The 14,580-nt window shown below is 33.3% G+C and overlaps 1 protein-coding gene across 5 annotated transcripts; it reads left to right on the top strand.

Annotated features, from left to right (window-relative positions):
• Positions 1-2,082: 2,082 nt before the first annotated feature.
• LOC128858163 (serine/threonine-protein kinase Tao) lies at positions 2,083-14,313 on the top strand. Of its 5 annotated transcripts, none has more exons than XM_054094202.1 (14): positions 2,083-2,256; positions 3,221-3,535; positions 3,596-4,100; positions 4,159-4,518; positions 4,583-5,125; positions 8,697-8,870; positions 8,945-9,307; positions 9,373-9,495; positions 9,578-9,694; positions 10,229-10,402; positions 10,468-10,689; positions 10,754-10,872; positions 13,745-13,877; positions 13,955-14,313. In XM_054094202.1, exons 2-13 carry the CDS (start codon positions 3,306-3,308, stop codon positions 13,866-13,868), a joined length of 3,054 nt encoding a protein of 1,017 aa, XP_053950177.1. In that variant the 5' UTR covers positions 2,083-2,256; positions 3,221-3,305; the 3' UTR covers positions 13,869-13,877; positions 13,955-14,313. The 5 variants fall into 5 exon arrangements, with proteins under 5 accessions (XP_053950177.1, XP_053950176.1, XP_053950178.1 ...); XM_054094201.1 differs by having other exon boundaries at positions 13,745-13,887; XM_054094203.1 differs by having other exon boundaries at positions 4,159-4,515; positions 13,745-14,313.
• The last annotated feature ends 267 nt before the right edge of the window (positions 14,314-14,580 follow it).

Raw genomic sequence — 14,580 nt, 5'->3', positions numbered from 1 at the left:
AGGCTACAATTCTTTGGCCATTTTAAAATCCTATTCGCGTGTGCGTAGAACAATTTAACGAGATATCATCGCAATCGGATGTATGTTACATTTACACAGAGGAGGGAAATACGCAAACTTTAATTTTCTTATATGAGATTGCATAGATGCATGCATAAACCTAATATTTTACATATAAGACTAGCACTGAAGAGCTCACCTTAGTGGTTTATTACGGTATTACATAGAAAAACGTTCAACACATGACCATTTTCTAATACAGCTAATTTTTTATAAAATAGTACTTAATAATATTCAGGTCAGATATCTCTCATATTTCTCCCAGTTATGAGGAAATAAAGAAGGTACTTTTTTTTGTGTAAAATATTTGGGGTGCGTATTTGATATTTTAGTTGAGAGACTACTTTAAATGTGGAAAATCATGAAGATTGTCGAAGCAGTCTTTAGAAACGTATCGTTTTATAACCTCGTAACCAAGGGGAGAATATAACAGTAAAGCCATTAGAGATACCCCAAAAATGTGAGTAAATTATGTTTTAACCACTCTACTTTTATCACACACTGAAAAATACAAGAGATTTTTCAGGGTTATCTTCCTCTAAAAAGAATTTTTCATACACATTTTTGATTGTTATTTTCCCAGGTTTTTTAAAATTTTAAATGTTTATCCAGAAATATCGAGGTTCCTAAAGAGGAATACAAAACAGAAAGTTAAAATCAAATATATATTGTTTCACAGGATAATTTGAACTTGTAAGAGATTCAAATTTTTTCTCTTCATTTACAAAATTCTTAATTATTATAGAATTTGTTTACAAAATAGCAAGAAATGCGATATAAAAAAGTGTATATGTAACAATATTGCTTTGAATCCCTAAAGCCTTCTTTGGGCCGTGCCGTACCTCATCAGTTCGAGTGGCCTTCGTTTTATCACATCAGCCCCCAATACGATCTTAAACCATGCAGGTAGTATTGTATATGTTTGAGGACACCTTAATTCCGGATGCCGTGTAGTCTTTTTGTTAGTCTGGCTCAACTTGACTTCTAACAGCTGATTTTTACTTTGTCAAGCTTGACATCGCGATGGTAGTTGAGTTGGGGCCGTAGTGGAAGCAAATCTATATATGGTGATATGGTAGAGTAGCTGATTTTTTTTATTGCGATTTGCTACGTCAAAGGGGCAAGCTTAGCTGTTGTGTTTTTTTTTTTTTATTTGTTTGGATTCTCAGATTTTCACATTCAAAGTACCAAATTTCAAAAACAAAATATATGTGAATTTCGTTGTTGCTCTGGCTTCACCACCTTGTATATGTTCGCCTTGATAGTAGTTGTGCAGTTTCAGACAAGGTGGATTTAATAAGGTGACAGCATTCACCCAGCTGAATTTTTCGCCGTAGGTATGGCTTACGTCAAAATGATATGCTTTGTTTGTATGTATTGGTATGTTTACATTCGTATGTTTACATTTGCTTGCTGATTTTGACATGATGCTTGCACCAAACGCAACAACAAATACATGTAGGGTTTTACTTATATGTGTTTGCTGTCACCTGTAATAAATTCGCCTTGAGTTTCAGAGGATTTACAGAACTACTTTATATGCGTTCTGGATGTCATTGCCCCTTTTGACATTAATGCTTGTTTCATCTCTAAATACCAAATTATCGTTCAATAAAGATCTGAATTTTTCGTTTTTAAAAGCATTTAATAAGATTAAGTTCGTTTCTCCCGATTTTTAATAAGGCCAATAAAGGTCGATATATGCAAAATTTTGTAGCTCAAATCTTAATCTCAGTTGAAAATATACATGAGAATGTATTTATAGGAAACGCTCATCTCTATTCTTCTGATTTCCTGAGTTTCTTCTTTCTGAGTTATGGAAAGAACTTTTTGAATATTACTTAATAGCTCTGACGAATAGTACAACTTGTTTAAAAGTTTGAGAATTAAAAAAGATTAGTATAATTAAAACCTAATATCTTTTTTATTATTATTATTGAAAATCATACTCATTGCAATATTTTAATCAAGAATATATAATTAGAAACTGGCAATGCTGTGAAGTTACTCGCCATTTTGTTTTGCATTTTTCACCACTTGGGTGCATAGAAAATTTTAAGAAGGCGAGACAAATCTGCTTCAAATTTCAGATTGGATTTAAAATTGGAGAGAATTTTGAAGAAAGTGAAAGATAAAGTTTTATGATTAATAGTGATATGACTTTCGAAATGATTTGTGATTGATCTTAATCGAAAGGTATGGATTGTATTCCAGACAGTTTTAGAAATTAAAGCAGAACACAGGGAGCGAATTAGTAGACGTCTTCGTATCTAGTGTGGTAGAAAAGGCGTTGATAAATTTTTTCGACTATCGTCGACGGACGACAGTTGACGACGTTAGAGCTAATCAGAATTGTGATTTCTGTTTAAATACTTGAATCTAATCGGAAAATAAAATATTTTAAAAGAAATAGTGCAAATAAGTAATTGGGAATGTAAGTTATATAAAAAATGATATTAGGGTAGTTCGAGCGATAAGAAAACTCAAGTAGAGTATGTGATGAATGACGAATATAGTTGTGGTTGTGTATGTAGGTTTGTGTATAAAGCAGTGCGTTGGGGATATAATGGATTAAGGTGTATTCAGTCAATTTAGTTTTTTAAGTATGTGGAGAAATAACTATTTTATCCGCAAATCAAATATATTTATATAAGAATTGCTTGTTTTGGTATTATAGAGATAATTTGAATATGTTTACATAAGCTGCAAAGGCGAATAAAATATTTTGGCCTATGGGGTTGCTGTCGTTATCGAGACCATTTTTTGATTTGGCCAAAGGTGTAGCACTTGCTATGTTTCAAATGCTCAATTTCCATTGGAGTACAATTTTTCATTTAATATTGCAGAACTTTTTATCAATTCTCAAGTAAGAAGAGATTCGACGTCAATGGTAAGAAGCGACGGCGCCGACGTTGTCGCACCCAAAGTAAAACAAGAAGAAAACATTTAATTGGTTTTGGAAAACAACAAACAATGTGGCTTGTTTTTTCGATTGAAAGTTCGGAGTATATGGGAGGCATTAAAACTCAATGCTATATAATTTTATTGGAATAATATAAATACATTTTAACGATATATGACCCTATTTATTTTTATTGCTATTAAGATATTGGATATACATATATTTTATCTCGATATTTTTTAATTAATTTACTTAAAGGAAGCTAAGGGTGTATTTTAAGCACCTTTACAAGAAAAACTAGGATTCGTAAGCACCTTCACAGAAGCAAATAACATGAGCAACGATGCCACCAGCACGTCCTGGAAGTCTTAAGGATCCGGAAATTGCCGATCTTTTCAACAAACATGATCCCGAAAAAATATTCGAGGATCTGCGCGAGATTGGCCATGGCTCGTTTGGCGCCGTTTATTATGCGCGATGCAATCTTACCAAAGAAATCGTGGCCATCAAGAAGATGTCCTATTTGGGCAAACAAAGCCTTGAAAAATGGCAGGACATTCTTAAAGAAATCAGGTTAAATGTTATTTTAATTTCTTTATAGCAAATTGTCAATTGATAATAATTTAATTTTAGATTTCTGCGTCAATTGAATCATCCGAACACCATTGAGTATAAGGGTTGTTATTTACGTGAATCTACGGCGTGGCTGGTGATGGAATATTGTGTCGGTTCGGCTTCAGATATTATTGAAGTGCACAAGAAGCCATTACATGAGAATGAAATTGCAGCAATTTGTGATGGCGTTTTGAATGGTCTAAGTTACTTACACAGCTTAGGGCGCATACATAGAGACATAAAAGCAGGGAATATCCTTCTCACGGATAATGGTATTGTCAAATTAGCAGATTTTGGTAGTGCTGCCATTAAATGTCCGGCTAATAGTTTTGTCGGCACGCCGTACTGGATGGCGCCAGAGGTAATTCTGGCTATGGATGAAGGGCAGTATGACGGCAAGGTAGATGTGTGGTCATTAGGTATTACTTGCATTGAATTGGCTGAACGAAAACCTCCATATTTTAATATGAACGCAATGTCTGCTCTTTATCACATTGCTCAAAATGATTCTCCAACCTTATCGGTAAGATTGCATATTTTATAGACTTGTATAACGAATAAAAAATATATATTATTTGCAGAAAAACGAATGGTCGGATACGTTTTGCAATTTCGTCGAGTTGTGTCTTAAAAAAATGCCCGTGGAGCGTCCCTCGTCATCGAAACTGCTAAAACATACATTTTTGACGCAGCCACGTTCAGATATTGTACTGTTGGAGCTGATCGCCCGTACAAAGGCGGCTGTGCGTGAACTAGATAATTTGAACTACCGTAAAATGAAGAAAATTCTTATGGTAGACACCTGCGAGACTGAGAGCGCCATTGGCGATACGGATGATACACAAGACGAACACGCCGGTGGCGATAGCAGCAAAAGTAATAGTATTACTTCAGAACACTCCATACATTCGGTGGGTGTGTCGGCGGCCAGTAGTCAAGTAGTACAGCCATCTCAAACCTATGTCTTAGTACAAATGTGCCCAACTAATGTCTTTCTTTTTGTAGAGCTCTTCGTCGAACTCTATTCCCACCGCTCAAAACCACATATTGACGCAACAGCAGCATATTGCTGTAAATTATCAGCAACAAGCAGCTGCAGCCGCGGCGGCGGCAGCAGCCCAAGCAGCGGCTGTGAGTGGAGCTGCAGCACGAAATTCTTCACGCCAGCGGAATCTGCCACCATTACCTAATATAATGCACAATATGAATAATAATGTTACACCTACGAACTCAACTTCGGTCGTACCAGCGCCTATAATGCCGGTGTCGGTCACAGGTCATCCAGTTGGTGGCGGAGGCTCCCCTGCAGCAACAGCAAATATGAGCACTGGCATGTTGTCGCAGGCTATTGGTGTTGGCGTTGGAAGTGCTGGCGGCGGTGGTGATCGTATGCCGCGCTATTTATCATCACCAGCTGCCGCTGCCGCCGTATACGCAGCATCTTCACAGCAAGCCATCTCAAACGCTGTAAATGAGCATGGACCGAACAATTTTGCAACAATTCGAACTACAAGCATTGTAACAAAACAACAAAAGGAACATATGCAGGTAAAAAATTTGAATATTTCGAGAGTTTGCGGTCATTCAATTTTCGATATGCATCTTAAACGTTTTTTGTTTCTATATACATTTTTTAAGCACATTATTCTCACGATTGAACATTTTATGTTTGTTGTCAATTGTTGAAATTCTATTTGATGTTAATAGAACACGTGAATAAATTTTGCGATATTACTTAAAATTTTGCACTAGAACAAGAGTTCAGAATTTTAAAATTGTGTTACTTTAGGCGATAAATTGCGTGACTGTTATAATAACTATCGCCTTAGATTTTGGGGTCAAATAAATTTGGCTATCCAGTATAGTAAAATAAGAATAACGACTTTACTTAGAGTAATTAATGTTTTAGAAAGAAAAGTTATGAAGTGTTTTTTGGTTACATAACTACTGCATCACAACGAATTTTTTTTTACGTTTCCTCTTTTATGTTAAACGAACAGTTTTCCCACTAATATATTTATTTAAAAGTTTCTCCTAAATGCCATGTGTGAGCGGTTGTTTTTTTCGGTGCCGAAAACTTGTTTCCCAACGAATATTTTGTCCTGTATAGTAAACAGCTTTTATTTTCAAATGCTTCGTGACTTGTTTGAGCGGGAAGTTTTTCGTTTGTTTGCTAAAACAATCATTTTCTAACGATTTGCAAGAATAATAATGTTTGAATATAATAATAACAAATTATATAGTTCTTCTATTATAATTTAGCGTTGGTTAGAGGCAGTTTTGTTTTCAATCTCTTTTCAATTCTTCACTTAATATGCCATCTGGAACTAATAATTAAATTTGAAATATTTTGGCTGTAGCCGGTTGGGTTGAAATAAATGTACTTGACATTAAACTACTCTGAAGTAATTGTAACAAAGAATCTCTTACAATAACTTGTTTCATTGAAGCATTTTTCACATGCATCATGTTTATTTGTAAAAAAATATATATCCTGAAAATTAATTCCACCTTACTCCCGCTAGGAATCGTACTCTTATGTCCTGTGCCCATCCAAATGCGGCGAAAGTGGCAATTGTATAATCTCATAACTAATTAGGATGTGCAATACGAGCGAATGGGATAATTTAAAACACCTGATGGCCGCAATAAAACAAAAAGTCACACGCATTCTGTTTGAGTAACAACACTGCCGATTTCTTTAAATTTTGCTTTCATTCCATCTAAAATGAGATATGAAATTACGTTTAATCTATTTCATTTATTACGCTTCAATCGCTATGTGTTGGGGCTTAGATCAAATACAACTGGTGCTGGCTTTACACACTTATCAAATCGAAATCATAAAGGCTAGTTGTTCTGCCTTTTCATTCAAACATTGTCTGTGATTTTAAGGAATGTTTTATTACTGTTTTTTCGTTAATTGTCTGAAACCAAAATATATAAATTATATATTATGTAGAATATTTTTGTCTATATTTGGCAAACTTACTGTATCCAGTTCCAACTGTATTTTGAAGTCCATTTTGATGAAAAAACTAAGAATTACATTAGTCATTGTATACACACATACCTACAAATTTTTAGTGCATAAACATTTGATGATATCATTAATAATGAGATTTTTGGTTATTTTTTTAATTTTTAATGAAAGTTTTTTTGTAGTAAAACACATAAGCGCTTACGTCTTTTAATTTATATTGCCCTAAAAAATACGTCCGCAGTAAAAACGAATCGTGTCATATTAAAAATAATGTGCCTTTCTTGAGAATAACGCTTTATTAATTATTAATTTTCAATCGAAGGAGGATTTAAACATTTTCAGTTCCCGACAGCTGTTTGATTATTTGAGTGAATTATTATTTCTAATATTTATTTTTGAAAACCTAAACATTTTAATCGCAATCCCAAACTTTTTTTAATTAGTCCAATTATCCAATAATTAATCCATTTCAAAAATTTAATTTTTGCTAAAAAAAAAAAACAAAAAAAAGAATTGTGAGAGAATATACTATATTAAAGAACAAAATAAGTTTTTCCACACAAACGGATGGCTTTTTGGTTTTTTGCCGGCTCAGATACTTTTATAGTATATTTAAAAATGGGGTTTTAAATTTAATTTCTTAAAAATCTGTTAACTTCTTCAACGCGACTTAGTGAACTTTGAGTGCAGTACTATTTTCCCTACTTTTTACGGATTAGAAATAGTTTGTTGCTGGACTAATCTTGCACAATTCAAGCATTTTTTAAAAAAGTGAACGGGAAAAAATGGTGTTGGAAATTATTTCAACGCCTATTTTGTAATTTTCTGACTCTAGTCGCTTCTGCGACCAACTTCAGTAGACTCCAATGCACCTTCTCCTTGAATGTAGCGCTATAGCGAGGAGAAAGTTGAGACATCTCGGCCAACAGCAGTCAGAAGAAAGGCACAGACGATCAATCCAACCAAGCTCTATCCTGAGTTTAAAGCACCTTTCTGGCCTAGAGACGTGAAAATTGAAGGTGTTGAAAATTGAAGAAAAACAATCGGTATCTATTGAAAATCGTTTTTATTCATTAGATCAATTCTTTATTTACAAAAAAAAAAAAATTCAATGACAATAATAAAAAAATTGCTTCCCTTGACGTAACACATGCCATTGACATAATTGATTGACCTCCTCAGGTACGGTCGATTATTGATCAGGAGATATGCCGCCATGTGGGTAGCATATTGAAAAAAAAAATTTCTAAATATTTTATCTGTTTATTGGAAAAACAAAAAAAAAAAGGATTTTTTTCACGTTCTCGCTCTTAAAAAAAAGAAAAGTTGATTATAAAATTATAATTCTACTACCCGCGAGAGCCACAAGTCTACTCAATAACATATTAAAAATTCAAATCAATCGGTTCAGTACTTTTTGAGAAATTACCAACGCCAACTCGGAAAAAATAGTTTCGAGAAAAACACGGTTGACGCGCTTATACCTGGGCGTCGTACTCCAAACTGGTATCGTTTTAAAGGACTGTAACCTCTAAACTACAACGAATTTCAATATAAAAATTTGTGCAAGTATTTTTTTGAAAGTATAAACTATCATAACATGAAAACAAAAATAAAATCGATTTTTTCGAAATTCTAGACCCAAAAGATGCCTTAATAAGAAGTGCAAACCTCGTAGAAAATCTAATCTAATCTAATCAGTAATTCTCTGTGGTCATATAACGGCAACCGTTGTGGTGTCCTTTATGATATCTTTAAATTCGATTCGATTAAATATATGAAAATTAATGAAAATAAATGTCAAAGGATTAGTTTTATTTAGGTGGCTAGCAATAAGCAATATTTTGTATCTAATTTAGATTTTTATTATTTCGAATACTTTTGCATTAGTTTTGCGTGACAGTTGCATATCATCTTGTGCTTAATTTAGCATTGAAGTGTTTGTAACCTTAAAAGTGTTGTTGTTTCACAATGACTTTTAATTATTTCGTTTCGTGAGGAATTGGATAGATTTAGTTGGATAGTAATTTGTTTATAGAAAAAGAACTGTTAAAATACTTAAAGAAAAATATATATATTTAAAAAAAAAAGATACAGCTAAACAATCTAATAATGTGTTGTCCCCATTTTGTACAGGAGGAAATGCATGAACAAATGTCGGGCTATAAACGAATGCGCCGCGAACATCAGGCTGCGTTAGTGAAGCTCGAGGAGAAGTGTAAATTGGAAATGGAGGCCCACAAGGGCGGATTAGACAAGGAATACGATAATCTACTGCATAACTTTACAAGGGAACTGGAACGGCTAGAGGTGCGTTCGTCGTTGATGCATACTTTTTGTGTTTTTGTTTTTTAAGCTATGCTTAATTTTGTATGCGTTTTCAGGCGAAACATCAGCAGGATTTGGAACGCCGACAAAAGCAAACATCTGCGGCTGAAAAGAAACTATTTAAAGAGATTTCGCTAAAACAGGAAAGCGACCGCAAAGCCTTTGATTTGAACCGCAAAAAAGAATACAAGGCGAATAAGGAGCGTTGGAAACGTGAACTTTCCATGGATGAATCGACACCTAAACGTCAACGTGATTTAACGTTGCAATCGCAGAAAGACAATTTGAAGCAAGCGGAAGCGCAGGAAGAACAGCGTTTGCTCAGAGTACAAAAGCAGTATATTGAATTGGAGATGCGCAAGTTCAAAAGAAGGCGTCTAATATCTCTTCACGAACTCGAAGATCAATTGTTGCGTGATGTGAGTGATGAGATGTTAACGCATAGTTGCTTTTTATTTTTTTATGAGAACTTGTATATATCTAGGAATTAAGCAAAAAGCAACACCAACTTGAACAGGCGCATGCTATGCTGCTAAAACATCACGAAAAAACGCAAGAACTGGAGTATCGACAACAGAAAAGCGTACATCAACTTCGAGAGGAGCAGGTATAAGAATTTGTGAACTTTTTTCTTGCATTCATAGTTAATTTTTTACTACTATATTATTATATTTATGATTTCTGCTCAGATAAATACTCAGCACGACACGGAATTGAAGAACCAAAAGGACTATATGGAGCGAGTTAAGAAGGAGCTTCTGCGAAAGCACGCGCTAGAAATCAGACAACATCCTAAAAGTTTAAAGGTGTGTATAAATGTGTGCATCATAGTAGCATTTGATAAATATCAGCCAGGGATTGAAATGCTCGAAAATGACAAGAGGACGGTTCGGGTCTAGGTTATCGGAACGATCCGGCTGTCACTCCAGCAGTATTCTCCAAACATTTATGGCGAATGTTTATGTTGTAACGACAACAACAACTGATCGGGTATACGTTACCATAATTGCTACTATTCTAGTGGCATCCAAAATTATTACATATTTTACGTTCTGGACACATTTGGACAATTTGTATTCCTAATCGATGACTTCTAAAACGTACCATTGAATTGCATGTATTATTATTTACTGATGCGCTGATTGATATGGTAACGTGTTTTTATTGCTTTCAGCAAGTCTTTCGAAATGCTCTACATGTAAAAAAAATGTTGTAAATATTTTGTTCTGCGGCAAATTACATTTTAGAAGTCAACCACTATATGATTAATACCCGAGTTTGCATTTAGACTCGTATTATACTTTCTCACAATCCTTTCGTTATTTTTTTTTATTGTTTAGCAAAAAGAATTGCAAATCCGTAAACAATTCCGCGAAACGTGCAAAACTCAAACAAAACAATACAAACGGTATAAGGCACAAATTCTCCAAACAACACCGAAGGAGCAGCAGAAGGAAGTTATTAAGCAGTTGAAAGAAGAGAAGCATCGAAAATTAACACTTCTCGGCGAACAGGTAATTTAGTAATTTTTGTCTCCTCCTCAGAATCACTCACTTTGAATTTACATTTGCAACTGCAGTATGAACAAAGTATTGCTGACATGTTCCAAAGTCAGAGCTATAAATTGGATGAGACCCAAGTGATTGAGTGCCATCGTACCAACGAACAGTTGGAGTACGAACTTGAAGTACTCACTGCCTATCAAAATAAAAACAAGAAACAAGCTCAGGAGCAGCGTGATCGTGAGCGCAAGGAGTTGGAAAATCGTGTAAACGTGCGAAGAGGTTTACTGGAGAGCAAGGTAATGTGGCGCTACATCTCCATTGTTTTTGTTAAACATATTTTGTATGCTTTATTTTATACAGATGAATGCGGAATTGCAGCAATTCAATCAAGAACGTGCTGAACGTTTACGCATTAAACAAGAAAAGCATTCTAGAGAGCTGGAAGCTTTCGATCAGGAGTCACTTGCATTAGGTTTCAGGTAAGGGTATTCAAGATTTACAAATTTAGAGTTTTAGCAAACTTTGTTATATCCACTTGTGACCCTATCTTTAAAAGCTTAACTCTAAGAAATGGTTCTTGGCTGCTAAATTCCTATAAATATAAACCAAGTAAGGCGTAAGGCTTTTTTAGTTCTGAAATATTTATTTAGTTTTAATAACAATATTTAATGTTGATGAGTTGATAAATAATGTTTGGAATTTAAGTGCGAAGAATAATTTTTTAAATTTTGCGAAAGTTACAATGTGGAGCAATAATTTTTATTTGAGACCATAGCTTATCAATTCCAATTGTTCTTAGAAGAAAGCAAAAATCTTTAATCGATATCGGAATGAAACATTGGGAAGAAACATTTTCATTAGCAGATGCCATAATAAAATACTGCCAAAAAAATGAGTGTTAGTTAAGAAAAGGTAAAATAGGGTAACTTAATTTAGATTTTTAATAACTTCCACAAATCACACAGAATTTCACTCTTTTATTGATAAGGTTCCACTGACTTATGGGTGGATGTGTGTGTGAACTATTTTTGATAATATTAAATTCAAGAGAATCGTACTATTTTAACTCTTAAAACTGTTCTAAGTTCCATACAAAAATTTCTATTTTTGATTTCAAAGAAAAAACCTCCAACAAGTTAAAATGTCTATATTCAACCTTACGGTTACAATATTGGATGCCTGCTAACAAGTTTTAAAGTGGAATTTTGTAATTCGTGAATGTGAAAGCGGTGTTTGTGCAAGAAATAACTGCTATCTTTATTCTGTTTTAAAATATAATTTAGGATTATTTGGCCTATAAATAAGATAAATAATGATAACATTAAATATTTTAAATTTTACTGTAAATCAATTTGGAGACAAGAAAACGTAAATTCACACAGCCTATAGAAATATTTAAATAATGACAATTATCACTAACAGACAATTTGTTTGGCAGCCGGCGTCTAAAGTTTAGATATGTATACATTGTACACTATACAATCAATGTCCAAAAAAGTGTACACCATATATTGACACGCTTGGACTTTTTATTTATTTACTTTTTAATTTCAATTATTTTAATCAAATTTATAAAAATTCGGAAATTTTCTTTCTAAATTTGATTTTTTTAAGTTTCTAAATTAAATTTTTCTGAAATTTTGATAAAACTTCAAGTATGCAGTTTTATAGATCATTGCGTTATGGTATAATAGAGTGCAAGTTACGCTGATTTTATAGAATTTAACGTCTACTCTATTTTTTTTTCATATAAAAGAAAACCCAAAAAAAATTTCCAAAAATGCATGCAATTTTTGAACCACTTGAAATTTGCACTTAAATATATATACATATGTATATATATTATAATATACAATATATGGTCGAGCTTACCCTTCTATTTGTGGTGTGCGTCTTGATGATGTTTCACAAATTGGATTGTTTTTTAAGAGTAGCTTTTTCATGTCAGACATACACTCGGAACTTTGCCATTGACTGCCGTTATAAAAAATTGTTCTTTCTATCATTTTGGTGTTTCATGTACGGAGATTCGAACCTACGCACTTCCGAATGGTAGTCACGCACCAATCCATTCGTCTAAGGTGGCACTTTATTATGCCAAAATTCAAAGATATATAAAACAACATTCTCGAAAATTTTCTAAAAATTCTGAGTAAAAAGTTGGTAATTTTGATGAAAATTTTAGAAAAATTTAATTTAGAAACTTAAAAAAATACGATTTAGAAACTTATTAATATGTGGTGTGCATTTTATTTTAACGCTCATAGTACATACACAAAAATAAAACAAAACGAAGGCGAATCTATTAAAGGTGGTTGTATTAGACCAACAACAACGTTTTTTGCATTAGAATGTCACGGTAAAAGAATGTGTAATATAGTAAAATAGATCGGCTATTCGTCATTTCATGAAGGTTGTTCAGCAACACTTTGCGCTACAGCAGCAATATTCTCAACAGAACGTCCAGTTTTTTGCTTGCCACTCCTTTTTCTATCCTAGACAGAACCAGTTTCTTTAAATTTTTTCACCCAACTTTAATTGTCGACTTATTCTGACAATTAAATAAAAAATCACGAATTTTGCGATCTGTTTGTTCTTAAAGATCGTTGATTTTCATAATAAGTTTCAATGACTTTAATGCGCTGTTCCATCGTGAAAAATTGTACATCTGGCTACTGGATAGGCATTATTATCTACTGACATCTAGGTGTAACTTTTGAAAGTCCCTTTACTAGTACGACCCTTGCGCGGATTATACGAATTACAGACTTTCGCATGCCATGCAATGACAGCACCGAACGACAATCATATTTTCAGTTCTTTGTTGTTTTTATTTTATTGTAGCTTTGCACGTTGCAATCTGAATGCTTTCGTTTTCTTGCATATTTTAGTATAAATATTGCGCATTTCGGGGAAATCGCCTTAATCTTCTGTCTCACCTCCAACAGCCGCTAACAAATATACGAAACCTTAGGCCGCAGAAATTGAAAACGTGGAGAAGTCAATCGACAGATAATAGTCCCCATAATTTGTTTTTGTAAAATATAAAAACAAAAATGTTTAATAAGATAATTTTATTTGAATGAATCAGCATGTATTTATATACTAATTCGTCTACTGAGGTTCTTACAGACTACATGCTCCAGACCCAAGTCTTTTATCTAATTTTTTTTTCTTCAATATCTTGCCATGCAGATTGTAATTGAAAGTATAAGGACAAGTCCACCTAGCATATGGCACAGCACTACAATTTTGAACATATTGATACAGATTTATGTTGTTATATTATATGAATTATAACTTAGTAATATTCTAATACGTATTTGGTTTTCTTTTTTCTTCAATTTTTAGCGCCCTATCTCTCAGCGAGGTGTCGCGCGAAACATACCCTGACGAGGAGGGTAGCTTATCGGGGTCCATGATCAGTTTAGCGCATAGTAATAGCTCTACAAGTTTTCCGGCTGGCTCCCTATAGCATAGAAACGTAAATAAGTGTAATAATGGCAATTTTAATAACACTAACATAATTTCAATAACAAAGAAACGATTTCGTAATTCTAGTGATGATGGTAAAAACCAATTAAAAGACGACATTGAAGTAAATCGATTAAATCAGGTGTCGCTCTCTTCAATGTAAAAAAAAAACTAAAAGCAAAAACTTAAAAATTCAAAATTTAAAGCAAAAATACATTAAAGAAGGAAAAAGTATGAACAATACGCATGTGAGTAAAAATAAAAGGAAAACTAAAATAAATTAATAAAAGTAAACAAAAAGATGCAATTTATTGAAGATAAAATAATAACACAAACATAAATAATAATATTAGCAGTTGACGCGAGTTATATTTATAATTAAGTTAATAAACTAATTAAAACTAAAAAAAAAAAATTAAAAAAAATACAATCGAAAATTAATAACAGCGACATAGAGAAAAACAAAAGCAGATATAAAAGACGGTAACTAAAATGAAATAAATTTGCATTAGTGAAAAATTCCTTAAGCCTTGGAAAGCTTGGAATAAAATAATCGAAAATAGGCGTAAAAAGCTAGCTGCAAATAGGGGCGTTAATTTTTTATATAATGCAGTATAATAGCCGCTTAAAGAAATATATACATGCATGTAGATTACAAAATATCATAAAAAAAATCTGTCATGCGTCCGCACGAATGCTCGCTTACACACATC

Source organism: Anastrepha ludens, chromosome 3 (genome assembly GCF_028408465.1).
Source record: "Anastrepha ludens isolate Willacy chromosome 3, idAnaLude1.1, whole genome shotgun sequence".
Taxonomy (NCBI): Eukaryota; Metazoa; Arthropoda; class Insecta; order Diptera; family Tephritidae; genus Anastrepha; species Anastrepha ludens.
The sequence above is the reverse complement of the archived record's forward strand: the minus strand, read 5'-3'. Positions and strand labels throughout refer to the sequence as shown.